At 57.9% G+C, this 25,322-nt stretch overlaps 7 protein-coding genes across 7 annotated transcripts; all 7 read right to left on the reverse strand.

Annotated features, from left to right (window-relative positions):
* Window positions 1-3,963: 3,963 nt before the first annotated feature.
* On the reverse strand, window positions 3,964-7,014 carry LBRM_15_0060 (conserved hypothetical protein; the record flags this gene model as incomplete). Its single annotated transcript, XM_001563405.1, has 1 exon — window positions 3,964-7,014. The coding sequence occupies one exon, from the start codon at window positions 7,012-7,014 to the stop codon at window positions 3,964-3,966; it is 3,051 nt and encodes a 1,016-aa protein (XP_001563455.1).
* A 1,098-nt stretch (window positions 7,015-8,112) lies between these two features.
* Window positions 8,113-9,516, reverse strand: LBRM_15_0070 (conserved hypothetical protein; the record flags this gene model as incomplete). The annotated part of the gene is made up of 1 exon (XM_001563406.1): window positions 8,113-9,516. One exon carries the CDS (start codon window positions 9,514-9,516, stop codon window positions 8,113-8,115), a length of 1,404 nt encoding a protein of 467 aa, XP_001563456.1.
* A 1,238-nt stretch (window positions 9,517-10,754) lies between these two features.
* Window positions 10,755-11,720, reverse strand: LBRM_15_0080 (conserved hypothetical protein; the record flags this gene model as incomplete). The annotated part of the gene is made up of 1 exon (XM_001563407.1): window positions 10,755-11,720. One exon carries the CDS (start codon window positions 11,718-11,720, stop codon window positions 10,755-10,757), a length of 966 nt encoding a protein of 321 aa, XP_001563457.1.
* Window positions 11,721-13,495: 1,775 nt separating this feature from the next.
* Window positions 13,496-14,866, reverse strand: LBRM_15_0090 (putative heat shock protein HslVU, ATPase subunit HslU; the record flags this gene model as incomplete). Its single annotated transcript, XM_001563408.1, has 1 exon — window positions 13,496-14,866. One exon carries the CDS (start codon window positions 14,864-14,866, stop codon window positions 13,496-13,498), a length of 1,371 nt encoding a protein of 456 aa, XP_001563458.1.
* A 1,466-nt stretch (window positions 14,867-16,332) lies between these two features.
* Window positions 16,333-18,027, reverse strand: LBRM_15_0100 (conserved hypothetical protein; the record flags this gene model as incomplete). The annotated part of the gene is made up of 1 exon (XM_001563409.1): window positions 16,333-18,027. One exon carries the CDS (start codon window positions 18,025-18,027, stop codon window positions 16,333-16,335), a length of 1,695 nt encoding a protein of 564 aa, XP_001563459.1.
* Window positions 18,028-19,110: 1,083 nt separating this feature from the next.
* On the reverse strand, window positions 19,111-21,504 carry LBRM_15_0110 (conserved hypothetical protein; the record flags this gene model as incomplete). The annotated part of the gene is made up of 1 exon (XM_001563410.2): window positions 19,111-21,504. The coding sequence occupies one exon, from the start codon at window positions 21,502-21,504 to the stop codon at window positions 19,111-19,113; it is 2,394 nt and encodes a 797-aa protein (XP_001563460.1).
* A 1,156-nt stretch (window positions 21,505-22,660) lies between these two features.
* LBRM_15_0120 (putative mitochondrial carrier protein) lies at window positions 22,661-23,617 on the reverse strand (the record flags this gene model as incomplete). Its single annotated transcript, XM_001563411.1, has 1 exon — window positions 22,661-23,617. One exon carries the CDS (start codon window positions 23,615-23,617, stop codon window positions 22,661-22,663), a length of 957 nt encoding a protein of 318 aa, XP_001563461.1.
* Between the last annotated feature and the right edge of the window lie 1,705 nt (window positions 23,618-25,322).

Below are 25,322 nucleotides of genomic sequence, written 5' to 3' on the forward strand. Positions count from 1 at the left end.
AAAGAGCGAGAGGAAAAGAAAAAGGGAGGAGAGGGTACATGAGAGACACACAGTCAAGCCACACGCTCTGGCTGCGTGGAGACACACAAATATAGACAGCCATCATTTTTTTTTTTTGTTCTTCGCCCACGGCGTCCACAGATGAAGCGTCTCATCATTCTCTGTCCCTACGGTTTCCTCCCTATACCATTCGCACCCCCATTCCTGCCTCCCAAGTATTACCGAAGCCTTTTTTTCCCCTCCTTCCACTCTGAATATTTAGTGCAGGATTGCGCCCCCAAAAAACCGGGCACAGCTAGGCGATCATCACGAGTAGTGAGGCACACTTCTTCTCCAGGGTTGGCAGTGCGCGCGGCTTTTTATGGACTGTTGTGCGTGTACGCAGAGGGAGGAAGGGCTGCGTTGGTATGCACATGTATATGAGAAAGTTCTTCCGCCCCTCGCTCTCCCAACGATTGGCATTATCCTATGAGATCAACAAAACGATCCCTTCCTTCCCCTGTCACGGTGCTCGAGATGGCTGACGCACGTCAGACATGCGCTCCCTTGCTCTCTTCCTCAATCGCTTGTTGCCAGTCCCTGACAGGCTCCCACAGTGTAAGCTTCCTCGGTAGCTCCTCCCCGTGCCGAACACCGACACTACCTTCATCGCAGCAGGCTCGCGCGAGCACCCGGAAACAGGCGCGCGTTTGATCGCTTATAAGAGATTAGTTAGGGAAGGTGAAGAAAAGGGAACAACGGGGGTGCAGAAAAACCTCGAGTGCCGCATCAGTTCTTAGCCAATTATCGCCACACGGTGCCCGCACTTACCAAAACGAAAGAAAAAAGGAGTGGACAGGCGTCAGGAGCAAAGCGCAAAGAAAATCGTGTGAGCCGACTACCACCGCAGTAAAGAAAACACGGAAAAGGGGAGGGGCAGAAAATATATAAGCGCGTATCCAACACAGCAACACAGGTGGCATCGATGAGGAAACGAAGACGAGGCGGAGGAGACAGAGAGAGAAGTGAGTGATGCACACAAGAAATATGAAAGAGCGCGGTGACGTAGACAGAAAAGAGAGGGTCGCATGAAGAGAGAAGGCGCAGGTATGCGAGGACGTGGGTCGTGCTGCATTCTTCTCGAACACACAAACGGGAAAGGGAAAGTGAGAGGAAAAAGCACCCCGAAAAAAAAGTCACGTTTTCGATTGGTACGCACGCGTTGATGCTCTTTTTCTGATTTTTTTCTTTGTTGCGTCACCTCCTCAAAGTCGACCATCTGAGCCAAGAGAGGTGTAGAGACGGGGGGGGGGGGGGGGGGGGCGAAACAACTAGAGAAAAGGGAGGGCAACACACTCACACACACACTAACGTAGGCGCGCGCACAACCGCACCCTGCAGCTGCGCCATCAAGTGAAAAGGGGGGGGTACATTTACAGGAGCGGAATGATGAACAAACGAAACAAAAAAAAAAACAGCAAAAAGGAGGAAATAGACGGCAACATCTGTCCGTGCCCGTGCCCGTGTGTGGGTGTGTGTGTGTGTGTGGGTGGGTGGGTGTAGAGGTGAGGGTGAGACGGAAGAAAAAACGAGTCCCGCAAGCAGCAAAACAAAAAAAGAGAGCGAGAGATCGCGATACATGGAGACCCCACATACGATCACACCAAAAAGGAAGAGAGGAGGCCCGTTCGCTGTGTTGATTCCGTCTCTCCGCTCCCCCTTTTTTCGCCCTCACCTTTTCTGTAATGAGCTGAACAGCATCGCGCACGCGGTAGGAACTTAAGGTGGGAGGTGGTGGAGGAAGAAAGAGAAAGCGAGTCGGGAGAAAAAGGGTGCATTGCCCTTAACTCAGCCCTCTTGCCCACACTTCTCTTCATTCCGCTCCTTTTTATTTCCCTTGTATATCCAGCGGTGACATACGGGTGCTTGTCAGCTGAGGTGTGAGAGCACAGGTAAGGCAGAGGTCGGTAGAGTTGCGTCAAAGCCAGCAGAGTTCACCAACACGCCAAGCTGAAATACTTGGCGGGGAGAAAACCACGGGCAATGTGCATCTCTGCCGTCACGTACGCTACCGCTTTCTTTGCGCGCTAACTCCCTTTTTTGTATACCTCTCCTTTCCTGCTTCTACTTTTCCGTCTCCACTGTCGACGTCAGACACTGATCCTCTCCCTTTTCGCAAGACAGCATCCAGCAGGTAAAGACACACAGTTACAGAGAAATACTTGTGTCCTCCGTATCGGTGGAGAGACAGGGAGAGATGAAGTGGAGAGGAAGAGGAAGCTCAACGGGAAGGCGGCGATGTCGAAGACAACAGAAACGAAAGCCAAAGAAAAGGAAAAATAAAGTCACGCAAAGCAGGCAAAGGTACGAAAGGGGAAAAATGAGATTGAGGGGGGAAAGTAGTTGTGGTGGCAAAGCGAAAACAAAACAGAAAGAGAAATGGAGGGAGGTGGAGAAGGTGTACTTGTGAGAGAGCAGAGCCCCAAACACAGCACAGCGCCACCGAAATCGGCATTGAGGGAGCGCACACACTCAAAGAGAGAAACGAGAAGAAGGTATTGTATCGCCGCACATATTTGTTATCGTGTCGTAAGAGCGGAGGAAAACAACGCACCCGCAGAGAAGATGAAAAGAAAGAAACTGAAGAGGGGAAGGCAAGCGAAGAGAGAGAACGCACAAACTGAAAGCCAAAAGACGCGGGTGAGCAAAGACGTGGCACGACACACGCAGGCACAAGCGCACAGGAAGCGAAAGAAGGAGTGAAAACAACAGATAACACAAGGGAACATAAAACAGGCACAAGAGGATGCACAACAGCCATGTAAGTTGAGCGACACGTGGCGCGTGGAGCCGGAGAAAGGAAGGGAAATAAAAGAAGAGGTAGGAGGAGGAAGAAACTGAGAGGAAAAAAGATCGGAAAGGTCACGCCGATTCACGAGCCTTTCACGCCTCGGCATCTTTTTCCTTCATCACTCCCCTTTTGTCTTCTTCCATCACACCCTCGTAAAAAGTAAGGTCGCGCGATCGGCCCCCTCTGCTGGTGCATTCGCCGATCTGCGCGTGTGTAGTGTTTTCGTTGGAATCGGGATGTGTGGGTGCATGGAGAGAAAGAGAAAGGCGAAAGAAGCACTCTCCTAGTCAGTCTCCCGCCCTCCTTCGCCACTCATCCGCACGGCGCTTCTCCAGTGCTAGACTCCTCGTATGCTCTGTCTTCACCTTCCCTTCGGCCTTCGAGTAAGTCACTTACTTCTCTTAGATTTACTTTTTTTTCTTTACTGCGTGGCGGCTTCGACTTGGTCAATTTTTGCTGCCTTTTCTCTCTTCCTTCCCCCCCCCCCTCCCACACTGCCCTCCTCCTCCCCAATCGTTTCACAATGGAGAGACATAAAAGTGGAGGAAAAAAAAGGCGAGGGGTTTTTTTTTGTCTGAGCGGGTTTAGGGGCTCACATGTGGGGCGCTCGCTATTGGGGCAATGAGCATGAGAGAAAACACGAAAAAGACAAACGCGCCCTGCACTGCACGGCACTGCCTGTGCTGTTAACCGTAGCACTCTCTCAGGCCTGCGACTGCACCTTCCGCTTCGGCCCCTATCGGTTGGACACCGCGGTGATCATCACAGAGAGAGAAAAGAGGCAGAGCGACTTATGCAGGGGGCGCAGTGTTAAGTGAGGGAACACATGAGGGAAGCCGGTATGAATGTGGGAAAGGGACAAGGGGCAATCTGCACAGAGAGCGACGCGATAGAGCCACGCAATACGGTGGTTAGGAATGAACGGGCTCTCACGTGCTTCGTTAGTAAAGGCACTGCGTGTGGTTACTGTTTCACGCTACTCTCACACAGGCCTAGTTTTCTTTCTCCTTAGCCCTCGCCCACTCATACACGCACATCTTCTCTCTCCCTCACGTGTAGAGCGATGGATGTTGTTGATTTGTCGCTCTGCGTATGGCACTCCACACACTATGGCATATTTCTCTTCGCTTCCGCTATAATAAGTATGTGAGGACGGTGGCCCATGGCAACTCTGCATCAACAAGGGCATTGTGATACACAGCATAGACGCTGGTGCCGTTCTCCGGTGCGTGCAGGCTCTGCAGCAGGTTCATCACGACCGTCGCGTCGAAGATGTTCAGTGTGCACCAGCGAGAGTACATAAGGCGCAGCTGCCGAACGCGGATGCTCTTGCGCGGATTCGAGCCGGAGACGGACAGCGTGTGGTGCATGATGACCTCCATGGCAGCCATAGCCTGGAACAGCGGTCCAGAGCGGCGCTTCAGCATCTCAGCTACCAGCTCGTCCACCTCGGTGGCCGACAGCAAGTTCGTTCCGTTCACCGACACAGTAGAGCATGCCAGAAGAGCCCCAATCACCTTGCCCATCTGCACAAGCTGCGAGACCGTGGAGCCGTTGCCAGTCTCCGCGAGGGCGAGGCTCACCAACCCCTCCCTCCACGCCGTAGTACGCTCGCTGGCATCAACACGGACACGGCGCAGCACGACGAACTCGGCATCGTCAGTCACTTTGTGAAACAACATGCATTGGGACAGTGGGTCGTAATGGCCAACGCTGCTAATGGACTCCATCTGCGGGATATTGCGCATATTCGGCGTTGTCGGCGTGTGGCACTGGGGTGAAGTGCATAGGATACCGTTCTCAGCAACGTTGCTCACGCTAAAGAAGTACGGCAGTAGCCGGAAGCGGCACTGCAGCGCCACACGAAGCGTCGCTGCCTCACTCTTTCGGTCGGCAATCGTGTTCAGCAGCGACACCCCGATCGAGAAGGCGCTCTTGACAAGGGTAACCATTTGATCGGTGCCGTTCGAGGTGGTCAGGTCGTGCAGCATGACGTTGAAGAGGCCCAGGTGCAGCAGGTTCTGCACCTCGCTGATATTTGGCAGCGTGGACACATCGGTAGCGTAGCAGCGCTGAATCATGTGACCCATGTTCTCGAACATGCGGGGACACTGGTGGTATTCAGCCTTCTCAATATCGAAGCGGATCCACTCAATGATGGCAGAGATCAAGTCGCTGGGCTGGAAGGAGGGGCATGAGATAAGCAACGAGGAGAGCAGCTCTGTGATGCGCTGCCGCTCTTCAAAACGTGAGGTGTCAGTTGTCACCTGCCGCAGCCACCACGTCAGGCACAGCACTTTGTTCTTGAGGCTCATCTCGCCAATGCCATGCAGTACAGTCGCCTCCTCCCTAGGGTCGTTAAAGTTTTGTATGAGCTGCTGCGTGACCTCTTGTATGTTGACCACCTCTGTCGCACCCACCGTCGAGGCGCGGCTGCGCGGTAGCGAGGAGTTCGGTGGTGCGTCGCTGAGAGAACGAGAGGTGGGAGGGTCGATCAACGGGCAGATATAGGCGGAGCCCGGGGATCGTCGCTCCGGAACGGGGCTCGGCGCAGACGCGCTGTAGGAAGGGCGCAAATACGAAGGGTTCATCGCGGCCGGCTTCGGCGGGATCTGGGCGCGCGAGAAAGTGGGGCTGCTCCTGGGGCTGGAAGGGGAGATGATCATGCTCGTCCCAAAACCCCAGTTATCGCGGAACGCAACGGAGGCGGGGCGAGAAAGTGCGAAGTCGCAGCGCTGCGTTGTGTTGTCATCGCTCGGCGTCATGATGGAGGACTGCAAGAAAGAGGTGCTCGCCACGCTGTCGACGTGCTTCATGAACGACAAGCGGTGCAAGTCGTCGCACGAGTCTGCCTCACGCATTACCCGATCGCTGGAAACCCACCCCTGCTTCTTGTTCAGGTCACTCAGGTCCATCATGAGGAAGCGGATGCGGGGGCGCGGGTGCGAGTTCTCGACTGCCTTGGCTACGCCGAGGTAGTGCGCCAGCACCAATGGGCGGCGATCCTTTAGAATCGGTCCGACTGTGCGGATGAGCGTAGAGAAGACCTCAAAGATGTAGTCCTCACGCTGGACAGGGTTGTTCGGGTCAAAGTCGCCGACGAGGAGCTTAAACATGTTTTCCACGACGCGCTCCGTCACCAGGTTCATCTTGAAAAGCTCCCCAAGAAACTTGATGTTGCCGACGAGGCGGTTTTTCAGGCGAGTGCGCTTCATATCCACCTCCTCCTCACTGTACGGCTTGCCGGTGGTGCGGTCGACCTTCTCGTCGTCTGTCAGCTCGATGGGGCGGTGGAACTCTTCGTCGCAGGTGTGGAGCAGCTCGCGGTTGATGCGGTTGCAGAAAAGGCGGTCGCGCAGCTCCGCCTCCAACTCGCGCTCGCTATTCTTCATCTCGCACAGTTCACTGAAGAGGCGCGCGTAGAGTTCACTGTACTCTGGCTCCTGCACGGCCTTGTCAAAGAAGACCTTGACTACCTCGTGCAGCTCTGATCCGTCCGCTTGACGCAACGGAAGCTGCAGTAGCTCCTGAAGCAGCTCTGTAAACTTCTGTGGGGTGATGCGGCTGAGCACCGACATCACTTTGTGGTGCACCTGCCGTACAGGCTTCGCGCGGGTTCTGCCCTTGAGACCCGAGCCCAGAGCACCGCGGCTAACGCCGTCCTCCGAGTTCAGCACCTCGCTCATCGACAGCTGAAGGTGCGTCGGCACTTTCAGCGTGGGCACCTCCAGGTACTGTTGCACACACCAACGCAGCACGCCGTGTGGCGTGTGTGAGGCATCCCTTCGCACCGACATGAACATCTCTACCGGATACATGCGCGCCGCCGTCGCTACCTCCGTGATGGTGTGGAAGAAGGTGTGCACAGGGGTGCTGAGGGGGGAGAACAGGCTGCTTTGCGGACTCTGCATCGCCAAATCCATCAGCGGTGTGAGCATAGGTGCGCTTTTTGGTTTGACGTCTGGGGACTGTCCTAACGCGGTGGGCGGTGCCAGGATAAGGCGGAGAGGTGTCAGCGGCTTCTTCTCTGCATCAGCGCTCGTCGGATACCACGGACGAGCTGTAGCCGTCAGTGCTTTCTTATGTGGCGGCACTGACTTAACGAACTTAGGCGGACGAAAGACAGACTCAGTGCGCCGCTCCCTCTCAATGAGAGAGCGGCTATGCTGTGTTTCCATCAGCATCTTCTAGTGCGCTAAACTGAGAGGCTGGAGCGAAGGTGTGGGGAAGGGGAGGAAGGACTCGGAGCCGAATATGAAGACACGTACACAAGCGGGTAGCAAGCGAGAGGAAGAAGCGCTGAACAGGTGGGGGAGGGGGTAGGCAAGAGAGAGGCAAATACTCACATGTATGCGAGGGAAGTCCCTTTCCCTCGCGACAAATCGAAAAAAAAAATGTGAGGCGCAGAAAGGAGAGACATACATAGGAAGAGAAGATGGCAGGGAAAGAGAGAGACATGGAACACACACAAGTCCAAGAGGTCATGTGCACGGGCTTTAGTCTTCGTCGACGAGATATGGCAATGAGGAGGCTACACCCCACAGTAGAACGCTTGTTCCACACAGATGGCTTGATGAAAAACCGGCAACAACTCACAGGTGTCACGAAGTCTGCCTGTGCCCTTCCAGAAGCTTTTTGTTTTCCGCAGAGCCTCGTTCCTCTCATCAGGGGAACTACTCACTACATCGTATATCGAGGTCCGGTGCCCCGCCCTGTGTGGGGGGATGCTCTGTGCAGCCCCTCGATCCCTGCCAGTGCCGAGACACCTGTGGTGGCGAGAGGGCCAAGCGCCTGCGACGCGGGGAGGTCAGAGCGTTGTCTCGCTGCCGATGTCGGCGGTCAGGGCCTGGGTGGGCGAGGTGTCCGCGCGACTCGAGTGCATCTCAGCCGGCCCTCACTGCCCACTGGCGTGGGGAGGCTGAGCCAGCCCTCGAGGAATGCACGAGGTGGCGACCGGCGCACTGCTGTGAGGCGTGTGCCCACGGCTGCTTTGCCCCATGCGATGGGCCCTGTGAGGTGTCAGGGGTCGAGGGGGGGTTACCTCGTCTATGCTGCACGGCAGGGCAGTGGGCGCGCTGGAGAAGTGAAACGGATGTTTGCCAGCTGCCAGCGGAGGTGTTTCTCCTCCAGTCGTAGGGGGCGGAGCGCCGTACAGACGTCGCCGAAAAGGCACGCAAAAGAAAAAAAACGTCCGGTTGGACCCCGGAGGGCGACAATGGCGTGTCGTGTCCAAAAAGAAGAAATGCGGTGGCGCAGCGGCACCCACGCCTGCCGGGTTGAGCTTAAGGGCCGCTGTGGGACGCATCGTCGGTCATCGCCACCGCTTCAGAGCGCAGCACTGGCGGTGCAGACTCGTATTTTGCCAGAAGATCTGCTGCACGCGCGGAGGCCTCAACCAAAAGGCAGCGCAACCCACTGAGTGGTTCGGCAGGTGTCGGTGGTAAAGCGCACTCCATCTCCGTCTCCTTCGCCCTGGCCTCCTCTTCGTGCGCGAGGACCAGCAGACGCTGAATCTCCGCTTCCTCCATTACAGGTGCTGTGGGCTGCGCCCAGGACGGCCGCAGTACTGCAATAGATGAGGGTACGTCGTCAGCCGGGGCTAGCGCTACCGCCTCGGCTCGTCGTTGCAGCGCACGGAGGCGATCATTCACCGAGCGCAGCTGCTGTGCCGCCTTCTCACGTTCCTCTGCATAGTGCATGTAGGCGTTTCCGAGATCCGTGGCTCTCCCTGCGACATTAGGCACTGCGGCAGCGGCAAACACGTCATTCGTCACATTATCGATGTGCTGCAGGGCATCTTCGGCCACCACTACTCCTCGGACGGCTGCATAGCGTCGCGTCAATGCCTCCAGTGCTCGAAGGCGCGATTCCTTCTCTGCGTCAAGTACATACGGGCTGGACATTAGAGCAGCGATAGCGGAGGGGTCCAGCAAGTGATTGACACGCGCCGCCTCGTTGTCTGTCAGGCTCGCCTGTGGCCGCACAGGGAGCGTAGTCGGCCTCGACGTAGAGAGTTGACTCGCCTGGGAGGGTCGCGCTAATGAAGTAGAGGGAGAGAAACGATTCTGCTGGCGCACTCGCGCACTGAGGTGCGCTGCAGCCCGCGCCGGGCGAACCGGCTTCGACGGCTGGGGACGTCGCACTGGCCAGCCCTTTTGGTGGCTTGCTGCCGGTGTCACCTCGCTAGACGGTCGAGAGACGGCGGCTGATGTGGCTTCCTCGGTCACCGCCGACTTCTCTCCAGACATGCCAACATGCACAGCGTCACTTGCTGGCGCCACCTCTATATCCCCCTCGTCTTCATGCAGAGAGGCTCCATCCGCGTAACTGTCGTCGTCAATGGGCACCTGCACGTGCCCAAGGGCCCCGACGCGGATCTCGTAGCGGCACCCCTCGTTGTCGACCACTGTAATAAATGTGCTGATCGCCTCCTGCAAGGCCTCCATGTGCACCTCCATGTCTGCCGCCCCCGTCACAGGAGCGAGCGACTTTTCAACAGGTGCGGTGTTGATACCGCCGTCCAATTCGGTGCGTGCATTAGAGTGGGTGGAGAGGTAGCGGAGCACGTCGGCGTCCGTGATGCGCTGGATGTCCTCCGCTGTGAACTCTGCGCAGAGGCCGCCTCTGGAGAGATGCACAGTCTTCTGCAAGACATCCTCAGCTTTGGCGACGCAGGACAAGGGCATGCGCACCGGGTCCACGCGTGGTGCAGCGTTCCATACGCTGCTGCTGTCGTCTGAGTTCTCATCCCCGCTGATGGACGACAGCGCCGACGAGGAAGAAAACGAGGATGCCGGCGACGTCCCGCGAACGTCAGCGTCATGTATGGCGAGGCGAGATGCAATAACATCACGCCGCACCTTGGGCACACGATCGACGCTCACACAAGTGCAGTCTTGTGGAGCGGTAGCTGCTGCCAGCGGCGAGCTCTTTTGCGGCTGCTGACTCATGATCTCTTAGATGTAGCAACGTGCCGCAGCGGCCCAATGCACACGTACGCTGCCCACGCACGCAGGAAATCGTGGAGGGCCTCCCAACAGAAGCGCCTCTCTACAAGTGCACAAAGTGGCAAACGGCTGTGGCGGCAGGAAGTATGGGTGGATGCAGAGCAGACAAAGCGGGTGCGTGAAAGGGGAGGACGAGTTGTCTTATTCGACGTGGAACGCTGCGTGGGTACGACAGCGACTGAAATAGGGAGGCAGCGGTGTGCAAAGGTGCAACAGACCGAGAAAGAGAGAGGCAGTTCGTGGAAACGGATCACGCCCCATTTTGCAGTGGGTATGATGCCAATGTTTGAGTATCGCGGAGACGCATACGCATCGCGTGGTGGCCTTTGAGGAAAGTCGATTCAGACAGACACGCACTGGCTGCGCGCACTCGACACGACGCTGTGGCCCATGAGTTCATTGGAGGGGGTCTTGCCAGCACTTTTCAGACCTCTCTCTTCGTTGTTTGCTAGCTAATGTAGAGAACAACCACGCAGACGCACGATGCACGCCCGCTGCGACACGACGACCCAGAGGTATGAATACAAAACTCTCAACAAACTGCAAAACGAGGGGGTGCACGGGAGAGGATCAAACAGCACAGCTGTGCACCGACGATGGCAAATCAGTCCAGACAACAACATCGCCTCCCCCCTCCAGTTTCACTTTGTACTGCGCTAAGAAGAGGATGTGAGAGGGAGAGACCCGTGGCAAGCGGAAAACCGAAGTAATGAAAGAAAAGATGCGAAGAGGAGAGGCTGGCCGCTGTGGTAAAGACACACACCCGGGGCGGCGGCGTCTCTGTCTCACCGCACTGTCCCCTCACCCTACCCTCAAAGACTTGGACGTGTCTATGTCGAGTCCAGCACCGTTCTCTGCATCCTACCGACCCACAAAGAGAACGACACACGGACCAGCGAAAGCACCGCCACTGTGTATCAACGCTCCGTCCTCCTGCTGGAAGGGGTGCGCGTTGTTGGGATTGGCTTCTCCATGTGAAGCACAGGTGACTCGCCCGTGTACCAATCGCTCCTGCCGGTGTGATCCAGTGCCGCATCCTGCAGTTGTTTCACACTGTCATGCTCCGCGTCGTGGATCGTGACTTTGTATGAGATAGAGGGGGCGTTCTCGTCTAGGCCCGCTTCCGTGGAGAGCAAGTCAGCGAGGGAGTCGGCCGATATGACCTCGCCACCCTCTGCGGCACCCTTGGCAGCGTCAGCGACAGCCTCGGTAGAGCGCTCAACCGTAGCGACAAAGGCCTCGCCTGTTTGAGCCTTCGCTCGCTGCTCCTGCACCAGCAGCGTCACCTGGTGCGGAGTCAGCTGCTCCTTCTGCAGCTGTGTCAGCACCCCCATGAGTACAACGGCCTCACGCATAGAGATATACTTGCCGGACAACTTCGCTTCCTCAGCCTGGATGGCGGCTACGCGCTTCTTCACAGTGAGGTCGTCGTAGAACATCTGCAGCACTCGCTTGATGGCCACCGAGTGCGCTACACCCTTGCGCTTCAGCACGTAGTATTCCCGCTCCATTCGGTCGAGCGGCTTGCGTACCCAGAACACGTTGTAGTACCGCATTCCCTCCGAGGCTAAGAGGCGGCTCTTCCGCGCCAGCTCATCGCGCAGCGCGATTCGCTCAGCAGAAAGGTGCTCCGAGTCATCCTGCGTTGGCTCGCTCGCGTTGTGCGGGTTAAGTGTCCTCTCCTGTTGAAAGTTGTGGTTGATGGGCGGGAACATGCGAAAGTGATTGTACCACTCCGGGGGGATGTAGAAGCCGGTGCCTGCCAACCGCCCCATGCGCCTAAGATGCTCCCAGGGCTCATACTTCTCGTTCCACGTGTCGAAGCGCGGAGCCACACCCATGTTCTTGGGGATCTTGTACAAGCGCCACAAGGAACGTCGCATGATGATACAAGAATGAAAGCGTGTGGCTAAGTGAGAATGAGCCAATGATAGGAGGAGGAAGACAGGGAATACTACAAGCACAGCCACAGAGAGACAGACACGCGCCTGTCCCCACTTGTCGCCCCCTCGATTGAAAACGCCCCAGCGGGCAGAGGAGTGCGGAGGAGAGAGAAAGTGGGAGCAAACCAAGGATGGCGAGGGTCTGGTAGACAGGGGAGAAGAAGAAAAAGGCGCTGCGACGGCCCTCCGACTTCGGAGCGACCCAAATGAGCTACAAGACAAGAGAGAGCAGGAAAATACAGAGAGGAGACGGAGAAGAGCTAAAAGAGGTGTAGTCACGGAAGAGGTCCGTCATGACGCATCGCCAGCCACGAGACACGCCGCTGTTCCCGCCACGGTAACGCAAGGGGACCCCGGCCCTCGAGAAAAATCCGGAGCCACAATACGGGAAGACGGCGAGCAGCAACAATGCTGCACCGTCGAATTTATTGTCGCGATGTGTGGGCGCCGAGGACCTGAGAGAAAGAGGGGGTGCGCAACCGTGTATATTGGCTGCCCGGGCATCCCCGCGCACTAGTCGCCTGATACAGGCGACATACAGGCACACACACACACACACATACACACAACTCGGTGAGAGACGAAGACGGAGCTGGAAATAGAAAGAGAAGGAAAAGCACCCTCTCTCTGATTACCGCACTCTGGCGTCTACTTTGCTTGTCTATTCGAGTACCTTTTCTTAACCAAAGCAAATATGAGAGGAGAGTGTCAGCGGAGCACGCCGTGTGGAAAGGGAAAGCGAGGGAGAGAGTGGAGGAAGAAGAAGACATGAGAGTCGTCCATCCTCGTTCCCCGCCTCCCTCCATCCCCTCGCCAAGAGCACCCCTACATACACAACCACGCACAGAGGCTGCTGCCCCGCTGTGGTGCCTCTGCAGCGTCAACCCACCACACACGCACGCACAACAGGCCAACCAAAAACGACACCGCGGCCACCTTAGTTGAAGTAAACAATCAACTCTCCCCCTCCCTCTCTCCGCGTCACAGCGGAAGCGGAGCAAACGCCGAGAAAACACAGCGTCCCTAACACAAGAGAGGAAACCCCCTCCCCCCCCCCAGCAGCAGCAGCAGCAAGTCATCCGTAAGGAAGGAGGAGAGACAGAAAGAGAAAAGCAGTGGACAAGATCAGAGGAGGAATAGGCACACACGCACCGGCCAGCCCACACCGTCACCTCTACACAGGAGATGCACTCTAAGGCAGTGATGCGGGCTGTGCAGTTGTCCTTCCGCGTTACGCGACCTCGTCTACCGAGTCGTTTCAGTGGGTCTCCTCCCCACTACTACCACCACAGCTCTCCACCGCAGTCGTGATGAGTACCGTCGCCACTCCACATTGCTCACGTGTGCCAAGCGCACAGACCACATGTCCCCAGGCACACGAACAACTATGCACACGCCTTATCGAAGAGGTGAAACGAGGGCAAAGAAAAAAGGGACGTGAATGCGCACGCACACGCAGCCGCCCATCTTTAGCAGCCGCTGAGTCGGAGAAGGTATCGAGAAGAAATAAAAGTAGAAGCGAGTGAGGTGAGGGAATAGAGAAGGGAGTTGGGGGAGGGGGGCACCCCTGCAGAGGCAGTGGGGAGCAGTAGACACCCGGAGAAAGGGGGTGAAGAAACACACTCGCCACGGATGCGGCGTACGTGTCCCGTTACCCTTCCTGTGCCTCCCCCGCCTGCCTTCCAGGACATGCACACACATCGACCCCCACTGCCTTACAAGATGAACTTCTTGATGTCCACCTTCTTAATCATCTTCTCCACGGCTCTCTTCACGTAGGCAGCGTCAATGACGAACCTCTCGCTCTTCCGCTCCGGCCCCTCGAAGCTGATCTCCTCCACAACCTTCTCCGTGATGGTGATGAGACGGCGCGCGCCGATGTTCTGCACCGTCGAGTTGATGTATGCGGCGATGCTAGCAATCTCCCAGAGCGCATCGTCTTCAAAGATGAGATCGACGCCCTCAGTGGCCATCATTGCCTTGTGTTGTGCGATAAGGTTGAAGCGGGGCTCCGTAATGATGCGGTGAAAGTCCTCCTTGCTCAGCTGTTGGAGCTCGACACGGATGGGCAGCCGGCCCTGCAGCTCGGCCAGCATGTCGGACGGCTTAACGCTGTGGAAGGCGCCACTGCATATGAACAGGATCTTATCCGTCCTCACCTGCACGTTAAACTTGGTCGACACTGTTGTGCCCTCTACCAGCGGCAGCAGATCCTGCTGGACGCCTTCGGCGGAGGCCTGGTGTCCCTTGTACCCACCTGCCGCCGTCACAATCTTGTCAATCTCGTCAATGACGACGATGCCGTCCTCCTCACAGGCGCGCAGCGCCTCGGCCGTAACGTCCTCGGTGTCCATCATCTTGTCCAGCTCCTCCTGCAACACAGCTGGGAAGGCGTCCTTGATTTTCATCACTTTCTTCACCGTCTGTTGGCGCTGCCCACCCATCATGGAGGGGATGTCGAGGGAGATAAAGACGCCTTCGCCGCTCGCTGTCTTGGGCTTCTCTTTCTTCTCTTGCAGCTCAACCATGACCTCGATGTCGTCCAGCGCGCCGCTGCGCAGGTGCTCGCGAAAGCCGTCCGACACACCGGCCAAGGACTTGAGAATACGGTCCTCCGCCTTCACTTTCGCCTCTTCCTCATGCTGGCGACGGATGTTCTGCTTTGTCTGCGACAAGGAGGCCTTGTAGAGGTCCTCGATGATGCTTTCCACATCGCGGCCGTGGAAGCCAACCTCCGTGAACTTGGTGGCCTCTACCTTGACAAACGGGGCATCTACGAGCTTCGCGAGGCGGCGGGCGATCTCTGTCTTGCCCACGCCGGTTGGTCCAATCATCAAAATGTTCTTTGGCGCAATCTCCTCACGAATGTCGCTCGGCACTTGGTGGCGGCGCCAGCGATTGCGCAGCGCCACCGACACAGCCTTCTTGGCCTCGCTCTGGCCCACAATATAGCGGTCCAACTCCTTCATCAACTCGCGTGGGCGCATGTCCCGAATGAGTGTCTTGGAGCCTGGGCTTGTGACCGGTGCGGCCGGGACAGGCGCAGTGACAGCGGCGGCAGCCGTGCTGCAGCATCGTACGGCCATGAGCAGCGGGTGCGAGGATGTAGCAGCAACGGCAGCTACGCTGGTGCGGCAGGGCAGCGAGGCGACGCGGTGCATTGTGAAAGAGGGAGGTGGTGGAAGAAAAACGATTGACAAAGCGACGAGGTAAGGAACTCCGGAGTGTTTTGCCGGGACAGGGGGGAAGGTGGGGGGGTGACGCGTAGGCGCGTTCCAAGTCACCGTAGTTGCGGACTAAGGCAAAGGTGTAGACGGAAGTGCGTGAAAGAGGCAGCGAAAAGAAACGAGAGCGCTCATGCAGCCCGTCAAACACATAAAGCAGCGCCACACCAATGCACCAGAGGGCGAGAGGGGGGAGACACCAGTCAGCCGCAGCAGCAGACGGAGGGACTGTGTCGAGCACCTGCCCGCCACTATGTCCTTCGCAAACAGCGACACGCGCGCGCACACGGGCACAAACGAGTGCAACAATCAGTCAAAATGGAAAAGAGTATGCGGCGCGCACGTTTGTTTCAATCACTAAATATGTATGAGTGGTTGGACGCGTGCACAGGCGCAACAGCAGAGAGACGAGCAGTCGCAGCAGCACCGAGTCAAAGTGAGAGGAAGAGAGACGAAACGAAACGTATGCGACTTCGTATCGAGGTGAGGCATGTGGGAGAAAGAGGGAGAAAGGGGGGGGGCGGGGATAAGTGAGGGAAGCAAATGGGCAGCTGTAGTGGCAGCCACAACAGCCCCCAACCGGTTGCGCATTCATGTGAAGAGCAACCCTTAGCTCTTTTTCCTCCTAAGGCGAGCCTGCCGAGATGTGTGTTCAAGCACTGTTTCCCTGCCGCTGTACATCGTGCGAGAACATCCTCTACACTGCCTCTATGCGATTGCCCGCTTCACAGGTCGATGACGCCAAGGGGAGAGGCGGTGAGGGTGGGTACCCAGCGACCCATGGACGCATATACACGGTCGGGAGTGCTCTGCCAAGGCGTCCCTCACTCAATTAGGTCGGCAGCAATGCGACCAGCACGCACAGCCGACTTCTTTATACACCTGATGGCGCGAAGTGGATAGACGTGCACGTGGGCGTATGGCTGCCTCAGTGTGTTTCAACCGCGAGAGTAAAGAGGGAAAAGGAAATGCGGGAGAGACGCCCGAAACGTCTGGCTGAATCGGTGTGTAACAACGGCCAGCAGCAGGGAAGTAAAGCGCAACGAGAAAGGCGGGCGCGGCCAGATGCAAAACAGGGTGAGGAAAAAAAACAAATGACGGGAAGAGGCGGAGACGCACCGATGAAAGGAGGACTTCGGGGCAATGAGAGGGGACGCCGTGAGGGGGCGCTCCGAAAAACTTCGCAAAACGCAGCGGCTCACTCACGCAGGTGTGCACATGTGCCACCACCCCCATCATTGCCTCACACGTGCTCGCACGGTTCCTCCAACTCCGTCTTGCTGCGTTCCCCACGCCCACACACCCGAAGTATCACTCTCCTCACATCACTAAATCCTGTTACTGAAGAGCAGGTGCTGCTCTTTGCGCTTGAGGGGCGCCATGGAGCGGCACTTGTGGTAGATGCGCACCAGCGTGGACCGCAGTAACCACTTATGTCGCTGGATTACCTTGGCAGTGTACGTATCGCGGGAGCTCACCCCCAGCTCGTGCTGGAGGACGTTGAAGTATACCGCCGAGTGCAACCCCGCACCGTCCGCGCTGTAGAGGTCCGCCAGGGCAGGATTTGCCATTACTAACGCATCCTCCTTCGCCCGCATTGCCTCCGCCCCCTCGGGGAGCGGTACACGCTGAGTGAAAGCGTACGCGATGAAGCGCGACTGTGCTTCAAACAGCAGAAAAGGAGGCAGCAGCCCCTTTTGATAGCCCACCAGCGCCAACGACGGCTCGGCAGACCAGAGGGTGCCCAGGTACAGTCCATGGCGGCTGGTAGCCGGCGGTCCGCTGGCCGCGTCGCTCGAGGTGCTTGATGGAGGCCATGAAGTAGACGAGGTGAGAAGTGGCTGATCCTCCTCCAGCACGCGGCGCACGTCGGGGTGCATAAAAGGATATCGACGGGTGTAACCTGTGGCGCAGATAACAGCGTCCACGTCGTCGATGAACACCTCCGCAGACGACGTACGCGGCGACACATCGTGGTGGCCGACGCACTCTTTCGCCACTGCGACGACGTCCGCTGTGCTCCGCCGCGCCGATGGATCGGCGGCAAAGCGCAGCCCGCGCCCGTCGTTGTCAAGCGGTAGCCCCACCGACGGGATGGCCTCGAGTCGCGTACTGCGGTACCGCAACCACTTGCGCACCACATCGCTCGCCAAGTGCACGTCGTTGCGCAGCCACGGAAGGCGAGCTGCGAGGCCGGCGAGGCGCGTGACAGCGTCGGTGGCCACCCGTACATCCGACACCTCTTTTGACGTCCGTCCACGCCTCCGGTTCGATGCTGCCGTACCCTTCCAGAGCGCAGCGGTGAGCGAGGAGCACGCAAAGCCTGCCTGAGGACCACATGAAGCGGAGAAGAGGGCTTGCGGAGTGATGCTGTGGTAGACCTCTGCCCCCATCCGCTTTAGCTCGATACAGTAGTCGTAAGCGGAGACGCCGTTGCCAACGACAACGACGCGCTTCCCGTGAAACGCGCGGAAGTCCTTCACGTGCGCGGCGTGGTGCACCTCACCGCCCTCGTGGAGGTACCTCTCGAGTGTCTCCTGCATCCCGGCAGGGAAGCGAACCTCCTGCGTCTGCCCGGTGCACACGCAAACCTTATCGAAGGACCACTCCATGACATCCCCGTTCACGACGTTCACTGATATGATCTTCCACATGCGGCCTACCTGGTCGAAGCGCGCGGATTCCACCTTCGTATTAAACCGCGTGAGACCACGCACGCCCTTCTGTGCGGCGTACCGGTGCATGTAGTGCTGCACCGCCGTGTGGTGTGGAAACTGCGCGACGGCGTAGTCGAAGCGGACGTCACTGAAAGCCATCAACTCCTTTGGAAGTACGCAGCGCATAGACGGATAAATCGGCGAGACGCACCCGCGGCTGGAGAAGATGTCGCGCGCATTGCTAGCCCAGATGCCTCCCGGCTCGGGGGCAACATCGAAGCACGTGACAAGTAACCCGCTCTGCCGCAGTACCGTGCTGGCTACCATTCCAGCTGGGCCACAGCCAATCACCGCGCACGACTGCATGACGTCACGTACAGCAGCCGTTGGGGGAAGAAATGACTCAACAGCGCGCCTTGGTGTCTCTTGCTCTTGTGGAAAGCGTCTCGATAAGGAAGGAAGTAAACCACGCCGCGCAGGAGCCGAGCAAGTGGCTGCGATGGCAGAAGCACCAGTGGCCTACACAACTGCGCGAGAAAGGCGAGGGAAATGAGTGCGCGAAAGAAGAAAAAAAGGGCGGGGGCATTGATGATGGGGAGAGCACCAAACTGTACAAGCATCGATGGGCAAGGCAGGAGAAGCACACGCCTCCACATGTGGCGCACGCGCTCACTGGGTACTGCATCAATGCTACAAGCTCAGCACAACGTCCGAGTCAGCCAGTGCACGAGAGCACAGCATATCCCGCATACACATGCATGACTAACATATCGGCACTGCTAACACCAGTGGCGAGGAATTAAGGTGTAACGGATAAGAGAGGGAGGACAGTGCATCAGCAGCCACGCGAGTCTGCGCACACGAGCCGATCCGCCTGCCCTTCACCTTCCTTTTTTTTCCATTGCAAAGAAGAGAGGCTGAGAAAGTTGTGCGGCGCACTCGGTGGCGGCCGCGGATTTCCACACATCACGTAGAAGAAGAAAAGGAGCGGGCAACTGTCAAAGCGCAAGGGAAAGGCTAGAATGAAGACCGACGCAAGGAAGCCAGAGAGGCGAACGCCACCCCCCAGCGGAGCAGCGGATGGTCACTCTACATGTGAGTCTCCAGAGTGCGACGTGTCCCTCACCCCCTGCGGCTGTTCCCTTGCCCGCTCAGCTGACCGTTCGTCCACACTTCTAGGGGCCTTCTCGCGGAGCCCCTCACCACCCACTATGAGGACTTACCTAGACATAGGTGAATGCTGAGTCCACTTTAGAGAAAGAGCGACAGAGCGCAACCAGATAGAGAGAAAAATGAGCCGCTGAGGCCATCCAAAGCACACATGCATGTGTATGTACATATCGACTGCAATGCGGTGCAGGGGGGCTGACATGAGCATATATCTGCACATCTCTTCACACAAGACCTACGCAGTCGCCCTGCCTCCCCCCCCCTCTCCAACGTACTCCCTTATGACTTCGATGCAGCGGTCGCAGCAGCAGCAGCAAAGTACCTGCCGACGGGAGCTGGCTGGTGTTGCACCGTCTCCGCTGCTTCGCACAGCAGCGCACTCGTCACACCGGCCAGTCGGCGCAGCGTGATACTCTGCTCCTGCTTCACCGTCGGCTGAGGCTGAATGAGAGTTGCTACGGCCGGGGAAACAAAATAACGCACCTCGATACCGCCGACGTAGCGCTGAAACACCTCGCCCCTGCGCAGCGCCTGCGAGAGGTGGGCAAACTGGGCCTCCGCTGCGGTGGCCCGCTGCTGCTCAGCCGAGGCCTCCGCCTTCCTCTTGTTTGTTGCCTTGGACTTCGCAGTCAAGGAGGACGATGTGCAAGGCCTCACTGCCACCTTTGGTGGTGCTGCAGCTGGAACTCGCTGGCTTAGCTCCTGTCCGTTGCGATCCGGTGCGCCGTATAGCACCCACACCTCCACGCCGTCCCCGATGCGCACATCCACGGCACCCTCAAAGGTGGCGCTGCAGGGCTGAAAGGACAAAAATGAAAGAAGTTCGCGGGTGGCAGCCGCAGTGATGCACTTAACGACAGCGACGGCAATAACATTGCTGCACGACGGCATTACGCAGAAGGTGTGCCGTCCCGGTGAGAGCTGAGAGCACAGCGGAGAGATGAGGCGGCAGACAGATGGCGACAGGTACTGGCGCGGCAGCATCGGGGAGCTGCTCGGCGTGAAACAGACGCGCATATCGTACGAGGCCACCGGCGTGAACGCCGTCTCTCCAACAACGGTAATCACGGCACTGTATGGATCGACACGAATTGGCCGCGCTCCAACAACCAGCACATAATAGCCCGCCTGTGGGACGGTGAGGGTAAAGGTGTCGGTATTGGTGCTCTCTTCACGCTGGTGCCATACCCACTCCGCACCTAGTGGTATTGTCTGCGAGAGATCCTCAGGAAGGGTCCGCAGCGTGCCCATGTACAGTACACAGCACAACTCCGTGTCGCTGGAGTAGTGATTCACAAACGACACGTACGACGGTGACTCCTTGGCGACGAAGGCGCTGTGCGTCTTGTGAGAAGCCAGCTGCAGCCTATAGTGGTAAAAGGCGGGGGTGAGGCGCGGCTGCACACGCCACTGTGCTATCTTCATGGCTGTCTGCACGAGCGCCTTCGCGGGGTTTGCAGGGAGGTGAGATGCGAGGAAGGATGTGGGGTAAGCGAAGAAGAAAAAATCCCGCCGCAGCCTCTCTGGGGTTACGGGTAGCAGCCGAACTGACCCATTCCACGGCTCCTCCAGCGACGACGGCGGCGGCGGGGCAGCTGCCTTACCCCGAGCCGCTACGCTTCCCCCCCGCAACGCCTTACCCGCATCCAGTGACACGCCTGACAACGACGACACATCGGAAGGGGGTGCTGAGGGGCGCAGCACCCCCTTCGACAAGGCAGCCGACACGTCCACAAGGTACTGCTTCCCCTCCACCGTCACAATGTTCCAACTCCACTCAAACGCCTCCTCCGGCGCCGCGCCTTTCAATTGGCCATCCACAACTTCGCATGAGATCCCGATGCTGGTCAGCATGCGCATGTACACCTCGGCCAGGACCGGTGCTGGCGCGCGTCGCGTCTGTAGGGCCACTGCCAATGGATGAGGGGGAGCAGCAGGCTCTAGCATTGTCAGCACTTCCTTTACCTTGCGCGCCGGCTGGGTTGAGCTGCGCGCTAACGGCGCCGTCCGCTGCGAGGATGGTTGACTGCCGGTCGAGGCTGGTCCGCTGTCTTCGACGGCTTTCCCTACAGTCCCTGGCACACTCACCTGCAGTGTCATGTGCGAGCACAGCCACATGTACACGCACCGCGCCTTCTTGATGGTGCATTGCGTAGCCGTCTGCCGCCATGTGGGAGTCATAAAAGGGGTCACCAGCTGCTCTGCGATGGTTGACCACTCCGTTGCGTCGCTCAGCGATCCCACAGCGTTGCAGCGCAGGTCCGCGTCGCACCGCAGGGCCTCTGGCAGACCCCAGCCCGCAATTTCGACGGGATTGTAAGGGGTGTCCACCTCCACCCCCGCGCCCCGACGTTCTTCTAGTGGTGTCTTCGTCTTGGTATTTGGCTTGGCGTGGTCCAGCACGGCCGCCGCCGCCGCCGGCACGGGGGCAGCCGCGGTCTTGCTTTCCTGCTCCATGCTAAAGCCGCAATGGTGCAGGTAGTCAGCGTAGCGAGTGAGAGGCAGCTGCACCTCGGCCTCGTCGGGCAGGTGCGCATGGGCTTCGTAGAGCGAGGCGCCATATTGAAGGAGGGAAAGGGACGATGAAGAAACAGTCTCCGTGGCGACGGCTGCCTTGCCCTCTGCAGCCCCTCTTATCGGCGTCGCTGCCACAGCGGCGCTGGACGCCTTCATTGCAAGACCAAAAACGAAGGAGCCTCTGCAGCGTTGTGCATGTGCATGGGTGCTGTTGCTGCTGCTACACACGATCAGACGCGAGGCGCTGGCGATGGCCTTTCCCTCCCTCCAGTCCGCGGCCACAGCACGAGGGAGAAATGAAAGGCAAAAAAAGGAAGAAAAGGGAAACAAAGGCGTTGGTGGTAGGAGGAGGAGGAGGAGGAGAGAGTAAAAAGTGAGAGGGTGGCGGAAGAAAGCCCAGAGACGTGGACGCAGACGCAGAAGGGGTGTGTTCAGGCTGTCAAGTGTGTCTTGCAGAGCTCTGCGCTTGCCTGCGGGCGGGTCGTCGCCTGCAGGGTTGGCCGCAGTAATAATTGCGCACCGTTGACGATTCCTGTTGACTTGCTCGCAGTAGCTTAGATAACACGACCCGAGGTACCATCCTCCCATCATCACCTCTAGAAGCGTCAAGGGCAACAGCAAGCAACCCAGACGCACGGAGAGAGAAAGCGGAAGAGAGACCGAGACGAGAGAAAAAGAGTTCTTCCCCCCTTGACCTTCTTCGCTGTTCAAGACTCGCCTGCTCTGTACACGATGGCTTCCTCGTGGCGTTTGCATACGCGTGTGTTGGTGTTACGATGCTGCGGCCCCCATCTGCACTCGCAGAGAGAGATGGTCCATCTAATGGGAGAAAAAGACGCAAGAGAAAGCAAATGAGCGCGTGGAAGAGAGGAGGAGCGAATGGAGAACACCACGTCTGCTTTCCCCCTCCCCGCATCCTCGCCTCTTCCTCCTCCCTCAATCGCCCACTCTGACCTAAATCTCCTCAGCCTCTATGGTGGATGAACTGTCTTCCTTCCTCGTGTCTGGTGTGTGTGCGCTTCTGTAGGCATTTGTGCGTGTGAAGCGGGATGCTAAGGGGGGGGGGGGGGGGGGGCACATTGCAGCGACGTGAACAGCGAGAGGAGGGGATGAAGAGAGGGAGGTGGTGATGTGAAATAAAAATAAAGAAATGCAAAAGCGACCAGTAAAATTGCCCCATGTCGTGGGCGAGAGTCGCTCGCCTTCCCTCCCCTCCTCTCGTGTGGTGCAACCGTCCCCCTCTGTCCACGCCTTCTCTTGCTCCAGCCTTTGCATACCGTGTGCACTCCTCCTCTCTGTCCCTTTCTATACGCTACTCCATCGTCGATTCATCGGACTCAGCAGCGGGGTCGATGATACACACCACCGGGACTGGCAGTGGCTTGCGGTGGTGCATCTGTGCATAGGTGAAGAGCACCAGCTCGAATGCATATATTTGTGTCGCCTTGCTAATCACGCTGCGTAGAATCTGAGGGGCCAACCCCTTGTAGAAGCCGAGGAAGCCGTCGGCCTCATAAATGTGGCGCACTGTTGGCATCACCCGCACGTAGTCGTGCTCTCCCGTCACCTTGTTCACCGTGCGCAGGTGGTTCATGACGACGTTGTACGGATACGCAATGCCGACTGCCACCAGCTTCGCCATCATCGTCAAGGACACCACCGCTGCCGAGGACCACCAGAAGCTCCGCTCGCCAAAGCTGCCTTCATGCGTCACACGCTTGAGCAGCTCATACACAGTCCAGAAACACCCCTCTTCTACAAAGCGGCCGGCTATGTTGGTGATGGTGCCGCGGTAAAGCCCTCGTATTCCGTCGCGGCGCATGACATCCTTAAACACCTGGTGGATGCTGAGTCTGTCGTCTACCTGCACCCGGGTCCGAATGAGAAACAGCGGGGCGAGGGTCAGATTGGTGGCTGTGACAGCGCCAAAAGCGCAAACCATCGGTCGCACATGCTCGCTCATCCCTGAATCGACGAGCTCATTCTTGAGAAAGCGATACGTGGGAAGGTAGACAGCGTTGGATGGCATGGAGGCCATGATGTTGGCGCCGAGACCACGGCTGAAGGCGTGGAAGAGGCCCTCATGAAAGAGTTCGCGCGCTGTGATCAACAGGCTCTTATGGGACTTGCCTGTGGCAGCGCGATCGGATGACAACCGCACGCGAATCGTGTCGAGCGGGTTCGTGACGCACGTCGAGCAGATACCGGCGAACCCGCCAGCAAAGACGGAAACTAGGCTGTTCCCTTCTGCGGGCGACGTAGATGCCATGGTCCACGCGGACTAGAGGGAGAGAAAGCGCCTGCGTGTGTGTATGCGCTTGTGCAGTCCGCTTTGTGGCGAGTCGCACAGCCCGCCTCACAAGACGAACAAACGGAGGGAAGAAGAAGGGGGGAAGACAAAAGGGGAGTTGCGTGTAAAGTCAGCGCAAAGTGCGGCAGGGGGGAAGGGGGAAAGGGGGGCGGGCAGGCGAAGTCGAAGGCCGGCGCAGCAGCAGCAGCAGCATCAACTGCAGGGGAAAGAGGGAATCAAGAAGAGGTGGAAGAGCCCAACGGGCAAATCTTAATTAGGGCAAAATCCAACTGTAGGAGAATAAGAGAGAGAACAAACGTGGGACTGTGGAGCAGCGTGTGTTGGAATGCACGTGCACCTGTGGGAGTGACTGCGTATCGGTGCGTGTGTGTGTGTGCTACAGAGTGGCTGCAGCGCTACCCCATTAGTGATGTGCTCTGTAGGCCATAGAGCTGTTCGCGGAGAGAGACGAGGAAGGGGGCAGGAACAGGCAATAGGGGGAGGTGAAGATATGCATGGAGAATAAGAGAACGTGGATACACACAAACATGCACTCTCTCAGTTGTTGGCCATTGACCTTTTCATGGACTACAAGGATGGCAGCAACCTATTTTTGCAGTTGGCGCCCCCCCTCTACCTCCTACCTCCCCTACCTCCCCTGAGAAGCGCCGAATGCTATGGCAGCAACCTGTCACGAGGGGGCGACCAGCACCCGCCAACATTTCCCCTTCCCCCTCCCTTCTTGTTCTAATACCCGTGGAAGGGCTTGAGAGAGAAGAGATTGCTGCGATTTCGCTAGGGGTGTGCGGGGTGGAGAACCAGTGGTAGTCAAAGAAGGCGGATCATCCTCGTCAGGTCCGGACAAAGAAAGGAGTGAGCGAAAGATCACATCATGAGCAGGCACGGCAACCTCTCGTGCTGGGGGTAAACAGCACCCTCCACCTCCTCCTCCCCCGCATCTTTGCACACGGGGCGCTCGCGGCCACATCAGACACGAGGCAATGCCTACCTGAGATCCGTACTGCAATGTGCGAGTTTTACAATGTGGGTCAGGGTGCTACAGGAAAGGGGGCGCTTGGCATCTGACCCAAAACACAGTCAACCATCACTCCAGTGGGCGCCACATCTGACACATGTGACATTCGAAACGCTAATCAGCCCTCATGCGACGACCAGCTGCAACACCAAAGAAAAGAAAGCGGCGATCGCCGTGGAGGCGCGCCTGTTTCACGCCACGTGTCCCTCATCTCCCAGCTCCAGCCTGGAGAGCTGAAGTGTGCGAGAGGCGTAGAAGTGTTTGAATGAAGGGGGTGGGAACTCCAGCAACATGAATGTATCTGGAGGATTGCCGTGCATGCGTATCGTTTTCTCCTTCGTTTGCTCTTGTCTCGCTGCGGATAAGCGTGAATGAGCTGATAAAATCCAAAAGGGGGGTGCTTTCCCTCCAGGTCGCGCGTCGTGAAGCGACCCACTCCCCGGATTACTCGCGCATTCTGCTTATCCATGTCTCGTTGACACAACTTTTTTCCTCCATCTGTGGCCCTGCTGCCACGAGCCCCCCCCCCGCCACAGTCAGCATCTCCGCACGTGCTAGCCCGAGTGCCGCGCTCTGACGGAGCGGTGGTGGTGAGAGAGCCTGAGTCTGGTAACGAATACTCTCGGTTTCCACTTTTACCCCCCAAAG

This window comes from Leishmania braziliensis, chromosome 15, assembly GCF_000002845.2.
Source record: "Leishmania braziliensis MHOM/BR/75/M2904 complete genome, chromosome 15".
In the NCBI taxonomy this organism is placed as follows: Eukaryota; Euglenozoa; class Kinetoplastea; order Trypanosomatida; family Trypanosomatidae; genus Leishmania; species Leishmania braziliensis.